General features: G+C 38.3%; 1 protein-coding gene across 1 annotated transcript in view; it reads left to right on the top strand.

Annotated features, from left to right (window-relative positions):
- The first annotated feature begins 335 nt into the window (after positions 1 to 335).
- LOC131961900 (cullin-1) overlaps positions 336 to 26,031 on the top strand; it is a 35,110-nt gene continuing 9,414 nt past the window's right edge. Inside the window, exons 1-11 of the mRNA XM_059326821.1 lie at positions 336 to 490; positions 12,721 to 13,131; positions 15,731 to 15,905; positions 16,003 to 16,170; positions 17,205 to 17,255; positions 17,470 to 17,560; positions 20,899 to 21,062; positions 21,505 to 21,667; positions 23,593 to 23,723; positions 24,757 to 24,864; positions 24,970 to 25,076. Of these exons, the coding sequence (XP_059182804.1) occupies positions 12,992 to 13,131; positions 15,731 to 15,905; positions 16,003 to 16,170; positions 17,205 to 17,255; positions 17,470 to 17,560; positions 20,899 to 21,062; positions 21,505 to 21,667; positions 23,593 to 23,723; positions 24,757 to 24,864; positions 24,970 to 25,076 (1,298 nt within the window). The 5' untranslated portion in view covers positions 336 to 490; positions 12,721 to 12,991. The remainder of the gene's footprint in view (positions 491 to 12,720; positions 13,132 to 15,730; positions 15,906 to 16,002; positions 16,171 to 17,204; positions 17,256 to 17,469; positions 17,561 to 20,898; positions 21,063 to 21,504; positions 21,668 to 23,592; positions 23,724 to 24,756; positions 24,865 to 24,969; positions 25,077 to 26,031) is intronic.

Here is a 26,031-nt window from a genome sequence, read left to right as displayed (position 1 = left end):
AGAAGGCAGCATCATGATACATTAAGAACAAACACCATCTCATACACCACATTCAACATCAATTAAAGTACATACAAGATCAGGGACAAGACTATATGAAGATTGAAATGAGTACAGTTAAAAATGAAATAAATAAACTGGTGACAGATGAATGAATAAACACAGTATTGTATAATATAAATGCACTTAGTTACTTTCCACCACTGATGTTATAACAGTATGTAAGTGTGTAAGAGTATTAAAAAAAAAGACAACAGGGGCCCTGTACGGCATGTTTTTACGGTTAGAACAGAACACTGCTGTAATTCCCATATTCCCGAGGGCGCCTGAAGGCAGCATGATTCGGTGGCTGCTGAGCTGATCTTTGTGCGGTCGGTCGGTCAGTTAGCAACGGACAGAAACAGACAGAGGGAGGCGACAGACGGCGACCCTGGGCCCAGATATCACACACACACAGCGGCTAGAAAGTGACAGCGACGGCCTTAACATGGTAAGAAGTCCCGTCGGAGCTTTGAGGCTGCTGGCGTTTATTATCTTCCTCCATGACAGTCAATGTAGCCAGGAGCTAGCTGGTTTAGCTAATGCTAATGCTAATGCTAACCCGTTAGCGAGCTGTTTCCCTGACTCATTATTGAGGAGCTAGGCTGCCATTTTACCCAACAACACGGGCTAGTTAGTGCGTCCTAGCCACTGCGGTTAGCTCGGCCAGGGCAGCAGCTATCTGAAATATGCTCCAAAGAATACATTTATGTAAAATCAAGAGACGAACACGGCCCAAAAAGAGATTGTATTTTGATTTGAAGCTAGCCCTCCCAAGCGCCACACAGCCAAGCTAACGTTGCTTACAAGCTAAGTGGCTAATCGAGAAGCTAATGCTAGCTAGCAGTGTTGCGTAGCAGTGTTTGACTCCGTTCGCAGCTCAGTGTTGGTTTAAACCTCTCAAGTCCAGGAGATTTTGGTTCAAATTTGTCAACTTTTTTATGCATTAATTTCTGTCTCTGTTTATCATCTTTCAGTCTGTCCTTACATCACATGCATGGCTCCTTTTTCTCCACACAAACTTGGCTATCAGTCAGATTTTTCATTTTATTTTAACCCTCTGGAGTCCATCTATTTATTGAAAATACACGTTTTATTTACAGTGATAACTTTATTTATATATGATATGTAGACAAGCAGAGAAAGCCAGTTAAAGTGCAATCATAGGAGCTTTCACAGTGTGACATTTATGTTTCTAGACCATTTTTAAAATGAGAATTTTCTTTCTACAATGAAAACTATTATTATTTTTAATTTACATGCCAATAGACTGTTTTGTAGTTTTATTATTTATTATTTTTTTCTACTGTTTTTGTGTGTAAAAATGGTTTAAAAAATGACACCTGTGTCTTTTGTTTGTATTTTCGGTGTTTTCGGCAGTTTTATACTTTAATGAATTAATATGAAAAATCTGACTGATAGCCAAGTTTGTGTGGAGAAAAAGGAGCCATGCATGTGATGTAAGGACAGACTGAAAGATGCTAAACAGACAGAAATTAATGCATAGGAAGTTGACAAATTTGAACCAAAATCTGCTGAACAAATATTTTTAAAAGTGGTTAATGTGCAGCATGGCCGTGTTTATTGAGGTGGTTACAGGGTCCTAATTTTAGCCGAAGCTGTTATAGTTTTTGATTGAACCAAACAGATCGGCCTTCTGCTGCTGTGGAGGAGCGAAGGGAAGTGATTTTGAACCTGACACGGAGCTCACACACTCCTGGTTTACCTGGAAAATACCTGGTCTGTGGCACTTTCTAGGCCTCGAGATGTTAGGGGAAATAGGAAATAAAAAATGGAGACAAGTTGTTGATAAGATCCAATGATCAGGCTGGTGGAAAATGCTGATTGGTGACTGTTTCATCTCTTTGATTTTTAAAGGAATAAAACAAACCCAACTGGTTGTTTTAAAATCATATCTAGGGCTGCAACTAACAATTATTTTCATTATTGATTAATCTGTCGATTATTTAAACGATCAATCGATAAGCTGTTTGGTCAATAAAATGTAGAAAAATATCAATCAGTGTTTCCCAAAACACAAGATGACATCCTCAAATCTCTTGTTTTGTCCACAAACCAAAGAGATATTCAGTTTATTGTCACAAAGGAACAAAGAAACCAGAAATATTCACATTGAAGAAGCTGAAATCAGAGAATTTGGACTTTTGTCTTTAAAAAACTGCTCAAACCAATTATTCGATTATCAAAATAGTTGACGATTAAATGAATAATCAGTTATTGTTCGATTAATCGATAAATTGTTGCAGCTCTAATCATATCCATTACTGTTTTTATTGTAAGGGAAGTTTGTTAATGCGTAACATTGATGGGATCGTCATGGAAAGTTTTAATGTAGGAGCCCCGCACGTTTTGTGTAGGGTGATGTTTTTTTTTTTTACACCAGTTGTTTTCAATAATATGTCTTCAGCGATGTAGTGCTGAACAGCTGCCACATTTCATTATGCTCTATTTGCACTGCAAGTAAGTTGAATATAAATATGCATCTGTGGAAGAGCTGATTGTTTTGAAGCCAGCTCAGGGCTCCCAAACTCAAGGGAAGAGCCATAATGATTTCAGTCATTTTCCAAGACTGGAGATATTAGGAAACGACTCAGTGATGGGTTGTATTTTATTTTGTTTCTCTTGAATGATCAGGACCCCTCTGTTGGTTGCTTTTTCTTGGTAGTGAAGAGTATTTTCCTTTAATAGAAAACAAAACAAAACACTTATAGTTGGCATAGATGTTTGTCTTGACAGTGTGCAGCTACTTTAAACATTTGTAGAGCCTTTTAAAGCTTAAAGGATGTTAATAATGTAAGATTCAATGGTACAGACAATACACGATGGCTATATTTAGTATGCACTGCTTTTTAAAGTTGAAAGAAGTTTAAATCACTTTTTTTCTGAGTGTCATTGGCAGATACGATTTATGGAAGAAGCTTAGTGCAAACACTAGTGAAACTTTTCAGAAAGGCATAGCTGAAAGAAGATGAAAAGAAATGCTCTTTTTATATACATTATTTACAGACAGACAGTAGTAATGTAATGATACTAAACCTGTATGGTATTGTTTTTTTTCTGATGTAGCCCGATATTGATACTTTGTTCATTCCTTCATTTCTATGATAATGCTGCAAATTCGAGGATATTTTGTGTATTTGAACTGAAAGTCAGTCATAGGTTTAAAATATTTAGTTATTTTATGGTCTTTACAGGGTCTAAATGTGGACTAGCTGTTATCCAGTTTTTCTATTTGACCATGTCAGTTGAGTTTGCTTCTGTGTGAAGGAGCTATGTGTTTATAATGAGATATGAGGCTTTATTGTACATAAGTAGACACGTCTTAACCCCTTAGAATAAAACTTTTTAGGGCAGAATCTGTGTGTTCTTGAATTTAGCACTTTTTGACTTTTCCAAATAGTTACATTTATCAGTTATTTTTTTTTAAATTCACTTGAACCACTCTTCACATTGGCATTAATTTGATCCACCACATATTGAAAAAGAAAATATGTCAGTTTTAAATATGGTTTACCCCCCATTATATCCTGCTTCCAACAGTGGTGAAGAACACTAGGAGTCGAGTTTCTATTGAAACAAAATGATGACTAGTGTGTTAGTTACCATGTGACCAGCTGACAAGTAATGTAGCATTTTGGCTATTTTTTATATTTAAACTTTGTCATAGTAGTCATTATGCATAAAACACACGGGGACTACATTACTTTTGCTTCTTTGTTTCTGGCACTGACAACATTATCTTCCCTAACCTTCCTCTCCTGTGCTCCCTGTGTGCAGCTCAATGCCTGCATGAAGAAGCGAGGTTGCTGTGGTCAGTGCAGCACAGGCGTATAAATATAGGGGGAACACTGGTGTTTGTACAGGCTATAGCTTGGGGGTTTGTTGGTGCTTAGAGTAGTGATGAACATCTGCTGTAGGATGATACTTTTGCATACATACCATTATAAAACAGCTGCAGACTTGTCCATTCTTGCATAGATGTTTATGTTCAAGGAACAGCATGCATGTGTTAAAGCATAAAATAACAAAAATACAAAATACTGCATGGCTAGTTGTCTTTTTAGTTAGTTTAGTTGTTTTTCTTGATAGTTTAGATAGGTTCTGGAGATGTCTACGAGTTCATTTGAAGATCCCTGGTATGCTGGCTTTAGGAGGAATGTTGCACTTTCATATTTAATGTAGTGGGGAAACCTCCATTAAATTCCCTCGAGTGGTGTTTATACTACATGGAGCACATGTTGCACCTGATATGCCCTTTCGCAACGGCTCACTCACATGCCGAGTCAAGTAGACGGATGCTTTCTCTGCTCAACATTATGCAGGCATGCATCAGTCGGCGTTAGTGTTTGGCAGCGTTAAATAACTAGTGCTCCTTCTGGGGCAGCACTATTGCCGAATCAGCAGTATTTAAACAAGGTAGAATGATGAGCTTGTTGATATTGTGTTCAAAACATGCAGTGACATCACTTTGCTCCTGAAGATTTCGAGCCATCCCATGATGGAGCTGTCCTACCTCCTCCTTTACCTGGTCTGACCCATCCAGGTCTGTCTGCTTAATATGTACACGGTGCTGTGAAGTGACGGCGCCGAGGGCAGTGATTGTAAAGTCAATCCAAAGGGGCCGAGAGTCTCTGCTTGGCTGCTCTTCTGAATGCTGAGCAGAGCAACAGAAATCAAAAGCTGCTTACACTAATGAAATGTCCTCCCTCGCTGCCTCACCCGGCACATGATCGGTTTGCATACAAACACGAGCACGCACGCACCGTACAAGCATGTTCAAGAAGTGCTCATCACTGTGATTCAGATTGGGCTTTATTGCTCCTCATGACTCACCCTCACAGTTTGATGTTTTGGTCACCAAACTCACATTTTAGGAAAGGTTTGTGTGCATTTCGCTGTGTTATTGTTTGTGTTAAATGTAGGGTATTAGGTTGTTGAGTCTGGCCAGGACACACGGTGACCAGGGTAATCAGATTTACCAGGCTGAGCTTTTTTTCCCACGAGCACTGCTCACTGTCTCTCTCTCTCTCCACCAACACTCCCTGCATCCTTCCCATACAGACACTCCCTGGTTCCTGAGTTGTGGTAATACCTAGTGCACTACTAGGCCAGTAAAGACATATTCAGTTTAGGAGAGTAGAAACCATCAGCTGAATGTAGGTGAGGTTTGGTTTGTCTGCCAGCAACTTTGGCAGACAAACCAGTCATCGTCACGTAGAAGTCCTGACCTGAAAATCTGGGGACATTGAAGTCATCTTGTTGCCGTGTGGACAGTAGATAGCAGGGTAAGAATTTTAATTTCTGGGCCATTTTAATTTAAACTTAAAGACATTAATTTGCATTGCACACTAAGCAGTTTGTTGGAGCAAGTTTTAATTTGTTTGCAGCTGCTGAGAGCTGACGGCAGGTTTTTACCAACGTGACGGTGCGCTGGTTTCCCCTCTCTGTTTCCCAGTTAGTCTCTCCCATCCCTCCGTGAAGAGTTATTTTTAATGATGCTGGTTTGTTTTTGGTGGCGCCAATAATTTTCAGTGCTACAGGCTGTGTTTGTAATCAGGCATATTTAGGTTTTTTTTCTTTTCTTTTCCTTACAATACAGTTTAAAAAACATCTTGATAATGGTGACTGTGATGCCCTCAGGAGATATAAGTAACATCCATATTTTGAATATATAGTCAAAACCAAGGATGGAGCTAAAAGAGTTGGCGGCTCGCTGTAACTGATGACACTGAATTCTGTAATGACATTAAAAATTGAGCTGTAATTCAGCTCAGATACTGATGCGTTTCAAATAGGGTTGCTGATCATTTTGGGGGGCATTTTTGCTTGAAAAATTGATTAAACCACTCAGCTTGCTTATGAGGCCAGCAGAGAATACTGGCATCCATAGACTGTACTGCTGTCAGGAGTTAAAATATTTTTACTTTTTGCTGTCCTCCGTGATGTTAGTTATAACTGGACGATACGTTATTCCCTCACACAAGGAGGAAACATGTGTGATGTGAACAACATGAGCTAATCATTTTGGTCCAACAACATCTGGAATTATGAGCGTGAAATTGTGAGATATTACAGAAAGAATTCAGAATAATCACATAAAGTATACACAAAATTGACATATTTAAAGTCCCCACCAGACACATTTTAAACTATGTGAAAATACTTTATCATTAATATTTTTAGATTTATATTTTGTTTTCCCACAAACAAAAAACAAACCTTGAGAAGGTTCAGGGCACAGATTTACTCTTTCTTCCCTATTGAGAATTCCTGGATCTGCCCTCCACCGTGCCCACCATCACTGCTTGTACTGGGTTGACTGGTCAAACAGCAGTGGATCCCAGTCTGCAGGCTGCAGAGGAAGTGTCGGCCACTGGTCTTTTTTCCTCACTAGAGGAAACTTAAGATTCCGACTAGCAGACTTATCAGAATAATAAGTGTAATTTGCATCTTTTAGCCTATAGCTTGTGATGCACAATAATATTAGGGCCATGTTGATGTGTGGTTTCGTTCTCTGTACTAACAAATCCACTCTGTGGGAGTTTTCTGTTTTCTTTTATGGCTTTTGATTGGGTTTTGAGGTTGTGACATGTCTAATTTGGCTTGCCCAGGGTACATTTGAATCTCAGATCTTTGGCGAAGTGCACAGACATCGCTCTAGTGACACGAGTAATAGCTCATAAGAGTTTAATTTAAGAGCTGATATCTAGACATTTTTCATGGTTTTCTTGATAATGATTTTGGTTATTATCAAGAAAACCATGGAAAATGGCTAGATATCAGCTCTGAAATAAACGGTATGAATATGGCGGATATATCAAGAAAACCATGTTAAAAAGGTGTTGTCCATCTGCCTGAATCCATGTGAATGCAGCATAAGTGACACCATCATAAATATAAACATGCCCACTTGACAGACACATATAGGCTAGCTGTTCCCTGAAACGAGTCATGACCTTTGAACTTTGCTGCCTTCGTGCTGCGTGTTAAAGAGGAACGTGCCAGCCACGGCGCCGTTGTTGACAACCAGGCTTGGGATTCCTCTTTCACAACAAGCTTTCTAGAAACTGTTGCAACTCACCAAGCTGTCCTCGACATCCTGTGACTCCTGGTCACGTAGCGGTGGAGCTGATTATAGGTCAGATACTGTAGAGAGACGCGTATCTAATACCTAATGGTGTGGGAATCTGAAATCTGACCCCAGTGCTGCTGTGAAGGGCACCTTTCTTCACCGCCGGTGAATAGACACACAGGAGACACAGAGAATGAACGCTCTACCGTTTCCGTAGTCGAATGGCTACTCTGAGGTATTGTCTGCCCCAGTTGCCATGGCAACTGCCGGAGCACCTCAGGTAGGTAAGGGCTGCCTTTTCAGAGTTTAGCGAGGATCTGATGAAGAGAAGCAAAGGCTGAAACGGGTCCAGAGTCTGCACCGAGCTGACCAGCATCCTCATCCTGTATGAGCCCGTGCTGTTGAGTTTAGGGTACTTTAATTAACACCTGAGATTGCTGGAAAAAGATTTAAAAATAATCTTGTTTACATTTAAAAGTTAGCTCAGATTAGACTTTTATCCAACATTGAAATGTAATGATGTGAAAACAAAACAGGAGGACAGGAGGAAAAGGTTTACAGATAAGTCAGTGTGCATGCTAACGTTAGCCTTTTCACTCATGACTTGAGACATCTTTATTTGAGATGTTGAACTTCACACAGCTCTGCCCACCAGCTGCCTACAACCTGCATGAATGTGTTTGTAAGACGTTTATCTGTAAAATATAATTTATCCACCTAAAAAAATCACTGTGTTCTGTTGTTTGATGGATACGGACAGTCTTAAATATTGGAAGCTATCAACGAGGGTTGTAACGATCCATTGATCTTGATCGATTTATCGATTTAATGGTCAACCATCCATTATTATTGATGCAAAGTGAAAACATTGTTACTTTTAAGACTAATTTTTATCTTGAAATCCCCATTTTATACTGAACAACAGCATTAATTTCATTTAACTGTCTGCAAGAGCTCAGTAATAACAGCGTCAAATCATATTATAAACCCCATTTAATCAAATCAAAATTGTATCATAGCAAACATTGTGAGATCAGCAAATTTTGTGTCGTCCAAAGATTCGGTATAATATTGTATCCTCTATATGCAGGTTTATTTACTTAATGTCACCAAAACTTTAGCCACCATGATGTTTGACAAACAGCAGGTTTTACCAACTATTATAAGACCTCAAAGCAGTGCCTAAGCCCATATAACAGAAATAAAACAGAATTTCTGCTATGTTCTTTTATTTATTTAGAAGATTTTAATATTTATTTCACATTCATCTGAGAATATTCTTAAGAATTAAAAGTTCATTGCTCCTTGAAAGGGTGCAGTGGCATAAATTGGTCTTAGAATTACAATATTATTGTTTATAGCAATACATTCTGTCAATTTATATCCAACAAAAATAGTTCCCTTTCACAGAGTTGCTTTCCATTGCGGTGAAACATGCGTAGATGTTACAGATCACAAAGAACCACTGGTTGTAATCACATTTGGGAATCTTATCTCTGGATAAAAAGTGGCAGATTTCTTTTAAGCCTCAAGATGTTTCTGATTGTGACCGTTGCAGCAGGTGAAGCAGGAACATAGATTTTCAATTGGTTGTAGTTGCAGCTGATGGCAGCAGACAGCAGCTGCAGTGCTGTGGTCAGTCTGTGGGAGCGGGGGGAAGGGATGCTGGGATGCTGGGGGCGGAGGTTGGGCGTGGAGAGGACGGCAGCTTTAGACTGATGAAGGCCCAATCCAAGTCTTGATGTGCCTGGAGCTTCCTGCTGTGTCACTGCTTTCCCTCTGCCTCAGTGCTCCTCTGGATCATCTTGCCCATAGCGTTGCTTGGAGAACTAGAAGTGTAAGATCTATTTTTGAAAAAAATAAATATACACTCTAAATTTGGTGCATTCTGTTTATATACAGTCATGGAAAAAATGGCAGATAAGAGTTTAATTTCAGAGCTGATATCTAGACATTTTCCATGGTTTTCTTGATAATAACCATAATCAGCATCAGTAAAACCATGTAAAATGTCTAGATATCAGCTCTTCAATTAAACTCTTATGAGCTATTTTTGTTGTTATCATTATATTTGTCCAAACAAATGTACCTTTCGTTCTACCAGGCATTCAACATGAACAATAAACTGAAGAAAACCAGGGGATTTAATAATTTTTTCCATCACTGTATTTATGTGTTACACAGCGTCCCAACCCAATTCCCAAAATCCCAATGTGTGAAGATTTGTTGCTTTTCTCTGTAACTCTTTGCAGATTGAATATTTTTGCTTGTTTGGAAAGTTTGGTCCCAACAAAAACATTTTCTGACATTTTACTGACAACCAATAATCAACATATATTTCATGATGAAAATAATTGTTATTAGCAGGCCTAAATATGTCCCAAATAAACAAATCTTGAATATGAATTTTGTATAGTTTTATTTTATTTTTTTTTAATCAAATTTTATGTTAATTTGATTCAGTCATATACTTTTTCTGTTGTGATATTTAGGTTTAATAGTGACACCTGCCCATGTTGTGCTCTATATTTGCTGAATTATACAGGTGTGGTAAAAACAAGAACTGAAATGAAAATGGTTGATTGTTAAACAAAAATAATAGAATCAAGTTGCAGTTTTTCTTTGCTGTACGCAAGTAAATTTGGACTGTTGATGAGACAAAACAACCAATTTAACGACAGTTGCAGACTCCATGTGCTTCAAAGAAACAGATCATACATTTTAGATACAAAGAAAGAAAATACAAGACAAATGTTTTTACTTTTTTATTAGTAAACTAGTTAATTGTGCATGAAAAATAAGATTTATTTTTCTGTATATGTAGTTTGTGTGTATGTTTTTCCTTATTTTGAATCATATGAATATCTAAAAAAAATAGTTCAACAACTAAACAAAAATTTCTGCTTAGTTTAAAGACCGAAATGTCAGCATTTTGTCTTCCCACGTCTGTTCTAAAGCAGCAGCAGCAGATTTTGGGAGCTGCCATGTCATTGAAGCGGCTCCGACGTCAAGTGTTCATTCATTATCCGGCGTCAACAGGGACAGGAAGTAAACAGAGCAGGTCACTCAGCTTCCTCCCCTCTTCCACTAACAGTCTATTGCACTTGGGTCACGTCCTGAGTCTCTGGCCCTAATAGCTGTGAACGGCCAGAGACAGGCAGCGCTGCATGCCTGGTCCTTCTAAATATAGCATCTCTGCCTACATGTACACAGCAGTTTGTACCCAGACACCCTCCCTTCAGTCTCTCTGCTGCTTTTGGGCTGCATTTACACAACACAGCCTCTGTTTTCTCTTTTTAAATGATGTTCAATATGAACTTTCCGTTAAGTTATGCGATGTGTAACAACAGTGTCATATCCCTGTTTGGTACCTGCCTGTTCTAAACACAGTACGAGCCCTTAAATATTAACGTCCATCTTATAAGTTGAATCAGAAAATTTTCCATCCTTTTGTTTTCATGCAGAGAAAAATGCTGCCGGAATGATCACATTTTTGACTGTTTTTTGTCATGGCAGAATTAGTTGATTTACATTCGGTTAACTCTCTGATAAATTTAGTTATCAGTTAATCTGACAGTTGTTTTTTGATGAATCATTAATGGTTTAGTCTCTTGTAATAAGTTGACAGCTTTGAACAGCATGTTCTGAATAACAGTCCAATGATATTTCATTTTAAAATAAAAGGAAATATTCCTTGCATTTCAAAAGAAAATGTTTTTGAATTTTCTGCTTTAGAAATGACTAATGACTGAATTATGCGTGTACTTATTGGGATTTGATGTTTACTTGAGTGCAAGGCCTTTTTAAAAGAGCTGCAAGATCGTCACTGATCATCAAAACAAAGCGGCAGGTCCTATCAGTTTATTCACACTCCAGTTTAGTATTTATGTGAATTTTTATTGGGAGCACTGCATGTCACCCTCTGACGGTTTAAAGAGCCTGAAGACTGTTTCTTTGATAAAACCAGAAATATTTGCCTGATTTAATGCTTTAGGTGAGTCCGATGTGCCAATTCATGTTAAGATCACCGGCATGTTTGAATAAAATATGAATATTTGGTGCAAGTCTATCGATAACTTACTGCAAGACAAATTAATAGAAAATATTCCTGTGTATTTTGTCCCACTCCTGCATGTAAAACTCCCAAGACTTAAGTAAAAACAGTAACTTGCCCTGGGCATTAGTCGACACAAACCCTTCTTTCACTCAGTCTGCTACTTAATTTAGACCAGACAACATTTTACATGCATATTAAAGAGTTTTTTCCTCCTTTTGATCACTGTCCAAAAGCCTAATTGCTTCCACTCTGGTACTTTGGACTTTTTTTTATGAACATTTTATTGTTTGGCGATCATTTTATTGGTGCTGTATGTGCAAACAGTTTGTACAAATATTCAGGCCTGGTGTGAAAAGTCTTTTCTGTCTCTGTTGTCACTCTGACTGTGTGTCTGCTCTTCCCACTCTCTCTCGGTGGCTTAAAAGATGTCGATGCTGCTGACACTGGCGTTCATTTACCTTCTCCTCTTGTCCTGACTGTTGGGATGAAATTACAGCTTCGGGTCTGTCAGTTAGCCTGAATAATGTGGCCTCCTCGGACCGTCCTCGGTGCCACCGTTAAACCAGCTGCATTTACTCTTGGGACAGTCACTAGCTGGCCTCATGTTGAGTAGATTGATTGCCAAAAATTAGATTCTTTGTATTTTTGAGGTACTCTCATGTACTCGGGTACTCTGTCCAAATGTAGAAAAGGAACCTGGTGGACAGATTTAGACTGGGAAGCGTCTTGACTGAACTGGTGGAGGAAATCAGAGAGGCGTTGAAGTGGACTAATCTGTTATTAGCTGTGACGTCAGGGTCTGGTCAGCACCGTGTCTACAGGGATCAGAGCCAGGTGTCAGCAGATAAGACCTTATCATTGACCTGGCTAACAAGTGACACAGTACTGAGGAAACTAAGGCTTCTCTAATTGATTTTTAATTCAGGGATTTGAAATGAATCCTGAGATTAACTGTTCATAATTAGGGCTGGGCGATATATCCATATAAAAGATATATATCGGTATATTTTTAAATGTGATATGAAATGAGACCATATCGATATATCGAAGTTTTTTTTCTTTCCTTATATATAAATGCTGCCCTTACTGGGGTTTGTCATATCTAGTTATTTTGTAATGTTTGTTATTCTTTTCTTATATAAATATATTTATTTCAGAAAAAGATTGACCTCTTTTATTTCATAGGCTATTTTTATTTAAGATATTTTTTTATTTAAATGTGCACTTTATGGAGCTTTGACTTTTTTTGAAAGGTACTCCTGTTGTTATACTGTATTTATGGTTACTTAAAAAAAAAGTTTTAATAAAACAACTTGTGACATGTTATATTTGACTTTGACTGAACATTTGCTCTCACTTTGCACTAAAAATATCGGGATATGTATCGTATATCAATATTCAGCCTAAATATATCGAGATAAGACTTTTGGTCCATATCGCCCAGCCCTATTCATAATTTGATGTTGCTTGTTTCCTTGCAGTAACACAGATTGTTAATCAAACTGTATTTTCCTTTACCTTGTTCCGTCAGGTCATCTGGTGAGAAGTGCCAAAGCTCTTAGGTGGAGGAGTGGCAGACAGCGCCACCAGGCGTGCAGAGTGGGACTGCATCCCGCCTCACAGCTGACGACTAGCATCCCGAAGCGCCGCCGCCGCCGCCGCCAGATGGACTGCGCACTCTGAGAGCAGAGCGAGCCAGGACAGAAACCAACCGAGGAGAGGAGCCGGGGGGAGAACGCCCACCGGAGCAGGAAAGGGAGGGCATTGTTTGGTCGGGAGAGGAGAGGACGAGGGGCTCTACGATGTCGTCGAACAGAACCCAGAACCCCCACGGACTGAAACAGATAGGCCTGGACCAGATATGGGACGACCTGCGGGCTGGAATCCAGCAGGTGTACACACGGCAAAGCATGGCCAAGTCACGCTACATGGAACTCTACACGTATCCTGTCAGGCCGGGGGAGGTTGATGCTCAGGAGCTGTGATTAGAGTTTCAGTGTTGGGCGGAATCATTACTTGCTTAATTAATAAGTTGCCTAAAGAAAATTATTGGCAATGATTTTGTTAAATTGACGAGAAGAAGAAGTCACAGGTTTTTATGTTGCAGTTGTCTTAAAAAATAGTAAATATATTAGTTTTTTTATATATATCCTTTTATTTAACCAGGTAAAAGTCTCATTGAGATGAAAAAAAAAAAATCTCTTTTCCAAGAGAGACCTGGCCAAGAAAGCAGCATAAAAAGAGACAAGTTACAACACAGTTAAAACAAACAATTAAATAGAAATCCAGCCATCACCACAGCACTGAAGGAGCCTCAGTAGCCGACATAAGGAGCAGTCACACTGAGATTTTTTTTCTCCTTTAGAATCGATTTTTATTCACCAATTGTGATCAGTTATAGTGAGTCAGTCAAAACAAGCTATTTGAATAGGTCATTCGTGGCGTTTCACAATTGTATGATCCACAGCTGATCTCATATGATGCTGTATTATTCACCAAATGTATGTTTATTTTCTCCTAATAGCTGAAGCATCTTCAAGTTTCAGTTATTTTCTTCCTAACAGAGGCTTTTTACATGCACAAAATATTTCAGGTTTTTGTACATATTCCGAAAAAGATATTCCTACTAAGCTTTTTACAGAGCTAACAAAAATGAATATTCCTCTAATGGTCCACCTTAAATGCAGCCATGCATTCACTGATTAACCGCTCAGCTTTTTTGTGTCAAAATAGGATTGTTTTCATAGTTTAAATCTGTTTCTCACCGATCGGAACCAGCAATCAGAAAATCCACAGACGAACACATGTAACTACAGTCATGGAAAAAAATGATGAGACCACCCTGATTTTCAACAACAAAAATGGCTCATAAGAGGTTAATTTAAGAGCTGGTATCTAGACATTTTCCATGGTTTTCTTGATAATGATTTTAGTTTTTATCAAGAAAACAGTGGAAAATGTCTATATATCAGCTCTTAAATTAAACTCTTTTCAGCTATTTTTGTTGTTATCATTATATTTGTCCAAACAAATGTACCTTTAGTTGTACCAGACATTAAAATGAACAAGAAATTGAAGAAAACAATGCTCTAATAATTTTTTCTGTGACTGTATGTAAACCACGTCTGGTGCAAATAGTTTTCTTTGCCGTGTTGCAGGTACACGGCTTGAGGTCGCTCAGCAGGGATACAGTGATAATTGTCATTAACCTGAAACAAACTTGCTAATCTTACATGCTGGTTAATGGAGCTAATTTTACACAGAAGACCAGCTCCGTGTCTCTCTGTCGTCTGATATTCAAGTCGTTCTTGATGTTTAAAAGTAGGTTTGTTTCTCAAGAGAAGACCAGAAATGTTGGCTTTTGTTTATTTGGCCACGCATCTCAACAGCAAACTGTTTGCTAGATGGTTTGTTTACAACGCACAGAGCTTAATGTAAACACGCAAGAGGCTGAAAAGTGTCGCACAAATGTCACCGCAAAAACCCCAATTGAGACATATTCAAAATGCGCTTTATACACTCTCCTAAAACCTGATTAATATCGACATATACCACAGGTCTCAATCAGAAAATGATACATTCGGGAATGGGGTCTAATTCAGAATATTCAAATGGGAGTTTAATGGAATATTGCTGTGCATGTAAACCTAGTCACTGACACAAATATATATTTACCATCATTTTGCCAGCTGTCAGACCAAAACCTGTTTTATAGCTGTTGGAACAGGTAACGAGTTCCAACAAAAGAGTCCTAAAAGTAGGAATCAAAACTTTGCTTCTACACAATAACAGATCTCAAGAGGTTTTAATCTAAAATGTGTCTGAAGTTACCCAGATGTACTTTATCACCTTTTTAAACATGCAAAGTCAACAGAATACCCAGTTTGCATGACGTGAGTGTAAAGTCCACAGGGAGATGGATTTTCTCTGAGGGCACATTTTGTTGTCTGACAACCTCTCTCTTCCTGTAACACACCTTTCCAGCGCTGCAGGATGTCCTCATTTCCCCGAACTACGAAATGCACCCAGCCATATAATTTCAGATCTGTAATCCTATCCTGTCAGGCAGAAAGAAAGAACAGCACTAATTTAGGCTTTTACAAGCTGCAATCTGTAAATCACTCTTTTTTTTTTTTTTACTGTTTATGGAATTGTTCAGGGCATCAGTTCAGTTTGTAAGTTTTAATGCCCATTTAAATGAGAGATAATTAAATATTTAAGAAAAAAAGGGAGAGAAAGACACTGCTGTAAAATCACTTTATTAAAATAAAAATAAGAAAGAGAATATAAAGGAGATGCAAAAATATAAATAAAATTAAATAAAAGATGACTGTATTGATGTTAAATGAGAAAGAAAAATGCAATTTACAGTAACAGTCTTTTCAGGAGTAGATTACACACACTTTATGGAAAGGTCGGCTGTATTTTGGAGATGAATTTAAACTTTCTTTAACCTCGTTGATGTTTGTTAACACTGTTAGCTTCAGTGTTGCTCTGTGATGTGTAGCGTCTCTGCCTTTATTCCTTAACTCTCCTCTCAGACATGTATATAACTATTGTACCAGCGTCCACCAGTCCAGCCAGGGCCGGGGCTCCGTGCCTCCAGCCAAGCCCTCCAAAAAGTCCACCACTCCTGGCGGGGCTCAGTTTGTAGGCCTGGAGCTCTACAAGCGACTCAAAGAGTTCCTGAAGAACTATCTGACCAGCCTGCTGAAGGTGAGACCTCATCACTGTCACATGGACGCTTTCCATTCCTTTCCTTTCCATTTCACTAATATTCTCTTCCTCTCCTGTCTCTTCTTTCTGACCCCAGGATGGCGAGGATCTAATGGATGAGTGTGTGTTGAAGTTTTACACCCAGCAGTGGGAGGATTACCGTTTCTCCAGTAAGGTCCTCAACGGGATCTGTGCCTACCTCAACCGCCACTGGGTCAGACGAGAGTGTGATGAGGGACGCAAGGGAATCTATGAGATATACTCGGTACGTCCCACATCTGCCTCTGTTTCACTGTCGCTACGTGACAGATGTTTGTGCTCGCAGTTGAGGTCGAGCGAGTTCTGAAGGTGTTTCTGGAGCTAAACACGTATGTTCAGCTTCTTATCTGAGTGATGAAACATTAAAATCCATGTTTTTTTGTTGTTACAAACCATGAAAGATGCTAACAGAGTTGCTCCTCATCACTCTTTTTTTAGTACAAGTTATAAAACCCAAGCACATTCTGGATCTTCTTTGCTCACATTTGACTCATTCTGGCCTTGTTTTCACTGCAATATTTAAGTCATGTACCTCTACGGAAACAGCACAAACATGGCTAGAAGTTGGGAGAACTCAAACATGTCTTTTGTGCAGAACAACACAGTTGTAACGCCATAAATCTGGTCTCAGCTGAGTCATTCATGGCTTCCTAGTTTCACTCAGGAGGACAAAATATAACATTTTTTGCAACATCTGGTTCGTTCAAACATCTAATGAGACATGTAGAATGAAGTGATTTAGATTAAATATCCCTTTTTTTAAGTTTAGATTTGGTCGTTTTAGCCTGACAGAAGCTTTTCTTCTAAAGAAAACATGCCTTTTTAACTCTCAGATAGGTTGTAGGGTTACATGTTAAACATTTATTTGAGTCTAACTGAAGGATTCTGTCTGGTGAAATGCTTTGACCGATATCTGTGCATCAGTTAATGACTCTCTTACACAAATCACAGAAGATGTAGTTATTCCTGGGGCGATGGAGGTCATTTGTCTTCTGGATTGTTTCCCCCTGACAGCTGATCTGTGTTTCTGTTAACACAGCAACAGTTTAAAAGTGTTTTCATGGGAATGTGAAAAGGTTTTAAGCGTGCAGCATGAAGCCTTTGATTTCCAGTTTGTTTTCTTTGACACGTGTCCTGCCTCAGAAGATTCCCCCCTGCACGACCTGGAAAGTCTTTGAGGAGCAAACACGCAGCCTGAAGTCTTGACCTTTTGTTAACCCTGTCATTCTTCTCTCCTCTCACGTTGCCGTTTCCTCCCAGCTGGCACTTGTGACCTGGAGGGAGTGTTTATTCCGACCCCTCAACAAACAGGTGTGTTTAGCTTCTTTTCATTGAAGTGGAGTGAGAAATAACAAAGTGGCACAGCACAGTGATCAAAGAGATTGAGTGAACAGCGTTGACTGTTCTCTTGTTGTTGTCGGTTACATTCATGTGCTTTAATCTGACCCGTGAACCTCATTACGTCTGCTTTGTTTCAGTCTCTCTTCTGTCCACCGTGAGTGAAACAAGTCTCTCTGTTTTTCAGGTAACAAACGCTGTGCTGAAGCTGATAGAGAGAGAGAGGAATGGGGAGACCATTAACACCAGACTGATCAGCGGTGTGGTCCAGTCTTATGGTAGGTCAACCAGTACAGTGAAGAAACCAACAGAAACAAGCACGTGTTCTTGGCAGACATTAGATACAGTACAGCCGTTTACTTTATAAGCACACAAGACTCCACTGAGAGTATTACAATTATATTACCGTTATTGATCCTTTTAAGGACGTGTGAGCTCCCAATGAAATCTGAAGTCACTTTGTTGAACTGAAAATAAGATTAAATAAGCGTGGGATGAAAATAAAAACCAACCACCTTAACTCTAATGTAACTATTTAAAACCTCCTAATCTTAGCATGAACTGTTTCATACGGGAATATAATGAATATAATGTTGTATTTCACATCTGAAGTTTTTAAGGCTTGCATGATGTTTTGATAATTTAGAAATAATACCAATCAAACAAACCAAAAAAAAAAAACATTTTGGTCTGGTTTGTCACAGTAACTGATGTTTTTCTTATTTTTTTCAATATTCATACTTTTTTTTTTTTTAAAGCAAACCTGGCAACACTGCAGCAGCCAGAAGGCTACTGGACCAGGCTGGTGACGGTTATAATGATTTATCACACACTAGAGCTGGGCGATATGGACCAAAAGTCATACCCTAATTATATTTAGGCTGAATATCAATATACGATATATATCCCGTGTTTTCATCGGAAAATGAGGACCACCGAGACACTGAGTTTTGTTTTTTCATTATCTCTAAGCCAGAATCATCAAAATTACAAGAAAAACAGGCTTGAAATATTTCACTCTATGTAATGAATCTATATAATACATGAGTTTCACTTTCTGAAATAATTGACAAAAAATATTGAACTTTTTCACGATATTCTAATTTTTTTGAGATGTACCTGTATTTGGGTACATTTGATCAACTTTAAAATGAAAGGTTACGGTCTAGCTGTGGGTCCAAGAACATCATTGCTACTATACAACAAGGTGGGATGGACACCTTTTATCTGTGAGACGAGACGTGCACTGGTTCCTTTTCATTTATAAAGTCTTGATAGGCGACACGCCCCCATACCTCAGCACTTTATTAAACTGGTCACATAGTTATTATCCCAATTATCCCCGGACAAATACAGAATTTTGAAAAACTGCTTTCAGGTTCTCTGAATCGACCTGGAACATCTGACAACATTCACTCAAACTCAACACAATTATAACCCAGTTTAAAACTATGATAACTAGGGGTGCACTGATTGCAATATTCTGGCCGATCACCGATTTTTAAAAAGCCTGACCTGCCGATTCCGATTTTTGCCGATACAGATTTTTTTTTTATAACTCGAAGCATACACCTTCAATGTTTGAATCTTATTCTATTGAAAAACAATAACACAGCAGTATTTTTCTTTTACAAATAAAGGAAATCAGCTCTGAGGTAGTTAATAAAATATTGAACTTAAAATAAATACTTTCAGACCTTTGCGGAGGTAGATAAGATCGCTAGATAAGATCGGTTTGAAGTAAAAGAATCGGCCGATCCCACAAAATTAAGGAAATCAGTGCCGATCGATTGGCCGGCCGATCGATCAGTGCACCCCTAATGATAACCATTAAGTCTTGATGCTGAAAAAGCTTTTGATAGCGTCAATTGGAATTTCCTATATTTGGTATTAGAACGATTCAGATTTAACAAAGACTCAATCAATTGTGTTCAAACTATTTATCAAAACCCGACAGCCAGGATAAAAGTTAATGGCAGCCTAACAGATACAATAATACTAGAAACAGGTACTCGTGCTTATCCCCGCTCCTTTTCCCTCTATATATTGAACCGTTAGCACAGGCAATTAGACAGAATGAGAAAGTAAAAGGAATTAATATTAAAGGAGAGGAACATACAATAAGTCTATTTGCGGACGACATTTTAATATATTTGGACCGCCCTAACACAAACTTTATTCAATTAATGCACCTTATAAATGAATTTGGTGACCACTCAGGATATAAATTAAGTGTAAATAAGACACAGATTCTGACCTTTAACTGTGTCCCATCCCAAGAAATTAAGAAAACCTACCAACTAAAACGGCACGCAAAAACTATAAAATATCTTGGTGTAACTCTAAAACTATGATGACCAATAACTGTAACTTTTTTTTAATGTTTCTCAAGTGCTTCATTGTGTTTTCTCTGTGCTCTCGACATCATAGTAAATGAGGAGTTGCCCTCAATGATTCCTCGAGAAATAAATAAAGGATAAATGAAATGAGAAATCTGTGCAGCTGCTGCCAGGCGGACGGTCGCGCAAAACACCAACACATGCCTAACGTCAGTGATTTCCAGTCAAATACAGACTTATTCCGTATGAATGTAGCGCACAAATAGAGCTGTGGGGGGTGTTTTCTTTTGCTTAGGAAATGAAAATATTTAGTATCATTTAGTTCGTTGTCTTGATGAATCTCTGAGCATGAAATTCACTTTAAATTAGAGCTTTAATCAGGAACTGTGAGTGTAATATACAGACATGGAAAAAATGATTAGACCATTGTTTTTTCACTTTCTTGTTCATTTTAATGCCTGGTACAACTAAAGGTACATTTGTTTGGACAAATATAATGATAACAACAAAAATAGCTGATAATAGTTTAATTTAAGAGCTGATATCTAGACATTTAACATGGTTGTCTTGATGATTTCTTGAATGTTAAGTGAATTTTATGTAAAAATGTAAAAAAAAGATGCACATCATATTGCTGAAAGTAAAACTACAGCAACTTTCTGTTTTCTTACAGTCAAATTTAATACAAAACTATTATATTAAAGTAAAAAAACATGTTGTTCTAAAGATGTATACATTTTTTAAATACAGATATTTAATTTAAATTTATTATCTGTAATTCTAGAGAAATCATCTGTAAAATAACTTATGGTTGTTTTCTGTTATTATAACTTTTGCTGCATTTGCTGAATTTATTTGCCTTTTTACAGTGTGCATATTATATTTTATATCAAAATACACTTTATGTATGTGTTTGTATAGTATACAGTCATGGAAAAAATGATTAGACCAGCCTTGTTTTCTTCAGTTTATTGTTAATTTTAATGTCTGGTACAGCTAAAAGATACATTTTCCATGGTTTTCATGATAATGATTTTGGTTATTATCAATAAAACCTTGTTAAATGTCTAGATATCAGCTCCTAAATTAAACTCTTATGAGCTATTTTTGTTGTTATCATTATATTTGCCAAACAAATGTACCTTTAGTTGTACCAGGCATTAAAATGAACAAGAAAATGAAGAAAACAAGGCTGGTCTGATCATTTTTCCATGACTGTAGTGTGCATCATGTTACCTGAAGGCATCACATTAACGCCTGTTCCCGTGTCTCTCCAGTGGAGCTGGGTCTGAACGAGGAGGACGCCTTCGCCAAGGGCCCCACGCTGTCCGTGTACAAAGAGTACTTTGAATGTCAGTTCCTCACTGACACGGAACGGTTCTACACACGCGAGAGCACAGAGTTCCTGCAGCAGAACCCCGTCACCGAGTACATGAAGAAGGTAAAACACATTCATGAACAGGGTTCGTACAGGTGCCTGAACCCCTTGAAAATGCTTGAATTTTAATGTTGTGTTTTCAAGGTTTGTGAAGTGCTTGAATTTTGGATAAAGTGCTTAAAATTGTGTCTGCATTTCTTTGATAACAAAATCCTATAGAACAGAAATATAATTAGTTGGAGAACCTGAAATAAAAACGTGAAAATAATAATTTTCAGTATGTGTGTATTCGAAGAAATATGTAATTTACCACAGCTGTAAGATGCTGGAAAAGATTGAAAATGGACCTTGAAAGTGCTTGAAAAGTGCTTGAATGAATGAATGGATGAAAGAGCTGCTTGTTTCTGTTGCTTTTCAAACCACGCCCTCCAGGTTACAGTGGAGCTGTGTGTGAAGGCGACCATGTTGCCATAATAAAGAAATGACTGTGTGTGTGTGTGGTCAGGCGGAGGCTCGTCTGCTGGAGGAGCAGCGGCGTGTGCAGGTTTACCTCCATGAATCCACCCAGGACGAGCTGGCCAGGAAGTGCGAGCAGGTCCTCATAGAGAAACACCTGGAGATCTTCCACACCGAGTTTCAGAACCTCCTGGACGCCGACAAGAACGAAGGTAAAACCTGCGATTTTTATTTCACCGACTGAACACCAACACCAACATCAGGCCCCGACCAAACACGTTTACACACCGGAGTCTGTTTTATCAGTTTATTCTTTACTTTTGTATAAAAATCAGCTACAACTTTGGGTGTAAATTAAGGTAATGACTAGGGTTGTCACAATACTAAAATTTTCAACTGGATACCGATACTCAGGAAAATATTTGATACTCGATACCGTTTTCGATACCACAAGGATAAAAACAAAGACCCCAAAATTTAACAGAAATATTTTTATTAAGAAGAAAAATGCAACATGTAAAAATGAACAGAACCACAGGTTAAATATTTATAATAAAAAACAGTTGTGCAAAAAGAAACTGCAACTATGATAACAAGCTTCAGATCTGAGGTAGTGCAAAAAATAAATAAATACAACAAACAATAACAATTGGAACAATATTTTGAGGTTGTATGCTGTGCACAATATGAGGCAAGCTTGATAAAAAAAAAAAGTAATAATAATAACTTAACTTAAGTTTTCCTTCCTTGGCTATGCTTTACACACATAACAATAAACTATCGATACTTTTGAAAATGAGTATCGTATCCGGATACAACGTTTTAATATCGATACTTTTTTGAGTATCGATACTTTTGACAACCCTAGTAATGACACAGAATCCCTACAAACAAAAACATTCTGCTGTGTAGAGTTGGATTTGATTACATTGCTTCATTCATAACTTTTACATTTGAATTACAAACGCTACACAGCTTCGTCTTTTTCACGTCTATATTCATCCTGTTTGAACTCAGTATTTCTGCAGAGTTGCAGATAAATATTTAGCTGCACTAAAAATATTAAGATTTGATATTCCTTTATTGGGAAATTCAAGTTTTAGAGCAGCACAAATACAGAGTCAAAACAGATTAAGGTAATAAACATGGAATAATAAAAATGAAACAAAATAAAGAAAAAATAAATAATAGAAAATAGAAAATACAAACAACCAAGACCAAACTAAAAAATTAGTAGTGCAAACATGTTAAAGTGTCAGTGAATTGGAGAACATATGTGCAATTAATTGTATATATATATATATATATATATATATACAGTCATGGAAAAAATTATTAGACCACGCTTGTTTTCCTCAGTTTCTTGTTAATTTTAATGCCTGGTACAACTAAAGGTACATTTGTTTGGAGAAATATCATGATAACAACAAAAACAGCTGATAAGGGTTTAATTTAAGAGCTGATATCTAGACATTTAACATGGTTTTTATTGGTAATGATTTTGGTAATTATCAAGAAAACCATGGAAAATGTCTAGATATCTGCTCCTAAATAAAACTTTTATCAGCTATTTTTGTTGTTATCATTATATTTGTCCTGTACCTTTAGTTGTACCAGGCATTAAAATGAAAAAGAAATTTAAGAAAATAAGGGTGGTCTAATATTTTTATCCATGACTGTATCTATATCTATATATATATTTACATTTACATTTGTAGAATTATTTCTCTGTGCAGGATTGTTCCCTCCAGAGCGTTGTTAGCTGCTCCACATGGCCCGAAATATTTACATTTTCTGGAGAAAAGGGAGAAATTCCAGTCAAATATTGTCTGGATCGAGAAAGACACCATTGAGGAATGTAGATTTATAATAATTTGTATTGAAAGTAATTACAAAAAAATAATATTACCCAGTGTTGACACTTTAAACACCAACAAACGTCAACAATTTCATGACGGCTGTAGATAATCTAATCTGATCTTCAGATACCAACAGAGGAGTCTGGGGCTTCATTTTTCATTTTACAACACGTTCTATTGTAACAAAGACACCACATTGTACTGAAATGTCTTTGTGATGTTGAGTGAACTCCTGAGTCCGGCTGCTAACGCTGTCCTCCCTCTCTGTCTCCTCTCAGACCTGGGCCGGATGTACAACCTGGTGTCGCGGATCACGGACGGTCTGGGCGAACTGAAGAAACTACTAGAGACTCACATCCACAACCAGGGCCTGGCCGCCATCGAGAAGTGTGGAGAGGCCGCGCTCAACGTACGCACCACGTCTTCACCTCTCACCTCACAAATATTCACTGAGAGTCTGTTTACACAGAGCAGAGAGGAGAGGACAGGAGAGGCTGTTTACACAGAGCTGAGAGGAGAGGACAGGAGAGGTTGTTTACACAGAGCTGAGAGGACAGGAGAGGCTGTTTACACAGAGCTGAGAGGAGAGGACAGGAGGGGCTGTTTACACAGAGCAGAGAGGAGAGGACAGGAGTGGTTGTTTACACAGAGCTGAGAGGACAGGAGGGGCTGTTTACACAGAGCAGAGCAGAGAGGAGAGGACAGGAGTGGTTGTTTACACAGAACAGAGAGGAGAGGACGGGAGAGGCTGTTTACACAGAGCAGAGAGGAGAGGACAGGAGGGGCTGTTTACACAGAGCTGAGAGGAGAGGACAGGAGGGGCTGTTTACACAGAGCAGAGAGGAGAGGACAGGAGTGGTTGTTTACACAGAGCTGAGAGGACAGGAGGGGCTGTTTACACAGAGCAGAGCAGAGAGGAGAGGACAGGAGTGGTTGTTTACACAGAACAGAGAGGAGAGGACAGGAGAGGCTGTTTACACAGAGCAGAGAGGAGAGGACAGGACAGGAGAGGCTGTTTATACAGAGCAGAGAGGACAGGACAGGAGAGGCTGTTTACACAGAGCAGAGAGGAGAGGACGGGAGAGGCTGTTTACACAGAGCTGAGAGGAGAGGACAGGAGAGGCTGGAAACATGACAATACTTGAATATGTACAATTATTGATCAGAGAAATTCAACTTTTTCTGATTTCTGCCATTCTAACTGTGTTATTCTGCACAAAGACATGTCTGAGGTGTTCCCACTTCTTGCCATGATTGTGCTGATTCCACAGAGCTGCAGGACTTAAAGATTTAATACAGATTTTATATATTGCAGTGAAATACAAGGACGAAGTAAAAAGAGCAAAAAAAACACCCTGAAACGGCTCGTTGGGCTTCAGAGGGTTAATATAGATACATTTAGGTTATTCATATAAAACCAAAGACTTGCGTGTTTCTTCCAGGACCCCAAAGTGTACGTGCAGACCACCCTGGACGTCCATAAGAAGTACAACGCCTTGGTCATGTCTGCCTTCAACAACGACGCCGGCTTCGTGGCGGCGCTCGATAAGGTGAGTCATCGCTCCGTGAGGTCGGCTTCTTATCTGCCCAAAAACATCTGAGGACTTGACTGTGACTCGGTTCTGGTTCTAACACGGCGGTCTGTCTTTTTGCAGGCATGCGGTCGATTCATCAACAACAACGCCGTCACCAGGATGGCTCAGTCGTCCAGCAAATCTCCTGAACTGCTCGCCAGATACTGCGATTCTCTACTGAAGAAAAGGTGAAGACGAGACCTGAAACACTGCAGCTCCTCAGCCACATCGAGGGCTCATTATTGTTCATTTTCCTCATTTTTTTTAAAAAGAACGAGCACATACAGAATCTTGGTGAACATGTAAAAGAGAAAATTTAGCAAATTTAAATACATTTTTACACTTGGCCAAGGAGTAAAAGTTGGTCTATTGATTAAACCCAAAATGTAAGTGTGCAATTAAATCAGATTTGGCTCTGACGTACATCAGGGGTCTCAAACTCAAATTACCTGGGGGCCGCTGGAGGCAGTATCAAAATGACCAAAAAAAGACACAAAATTACCAAAAAATACACAAAATGACAGAAAAAAACTAGATTACTTAAAAAAGAAACAAAATGACCAAAAAAAGACTTAAAATTATTTTAAAAAAGACACAAAATGACCAAAAAAGACACAAAATGACTGAAAAAAACACTAAATTACTTTAAAAAGACAAAATGACCGAAAAATACACAGAATTACCAAAAAAGACACAAAACTACTTAAAAAAAGACACAAAACGACACAAAAAAGAAACAAAATGACCAAAAAAAAAGACACAATTATTAAAAAAGACAAAATTATTTTAAAAAGACACAATTACCTAAAGAGACACAGAATTACAAAAAAAGACACACAATTATTAAGAAAAGACACAAAATTATTACAAAAAGGACACAAAATTACCCATTACCTTCCACACACAACACGGTAAAGTGCCATTCATATAAAACTCACATTAAACTTTCATATCAAGGTGAGGGCCACAAAATATCGTCACGAGGGCCGCAAGTTTGAGACCTATGACGTACATGAGACGTGTTCCTCGAGTCTAAAGCGGCTCAGAATAATATGAAGTTTGAACATCAGCAGTTTAAAGACATAAGAGACTCATAGTTCAGAACAAGAGGGATTGTTTTTATTAAAGTCTGTTTCTCAGAGT

Source organism: Centropristis striata, chromosome 23 (genome assembly GCF_030273125.1).
Source record: "Centropristis striata isolate RG_2023a ecotype Rhode Island chromosome 23, C.striata_1.0, whole genome shotgun sequence".
Lineage (NCBI taxonomy): Eukaryota > Metazoa > Chordata > Actinopteri > Perciformes > Serranidae > Centropristis > Centropristis striata.
Note: the sequence above shows the minus strand (reverse complement) of the source record. Positions and strands in the feature narration are given on the sequence as shown.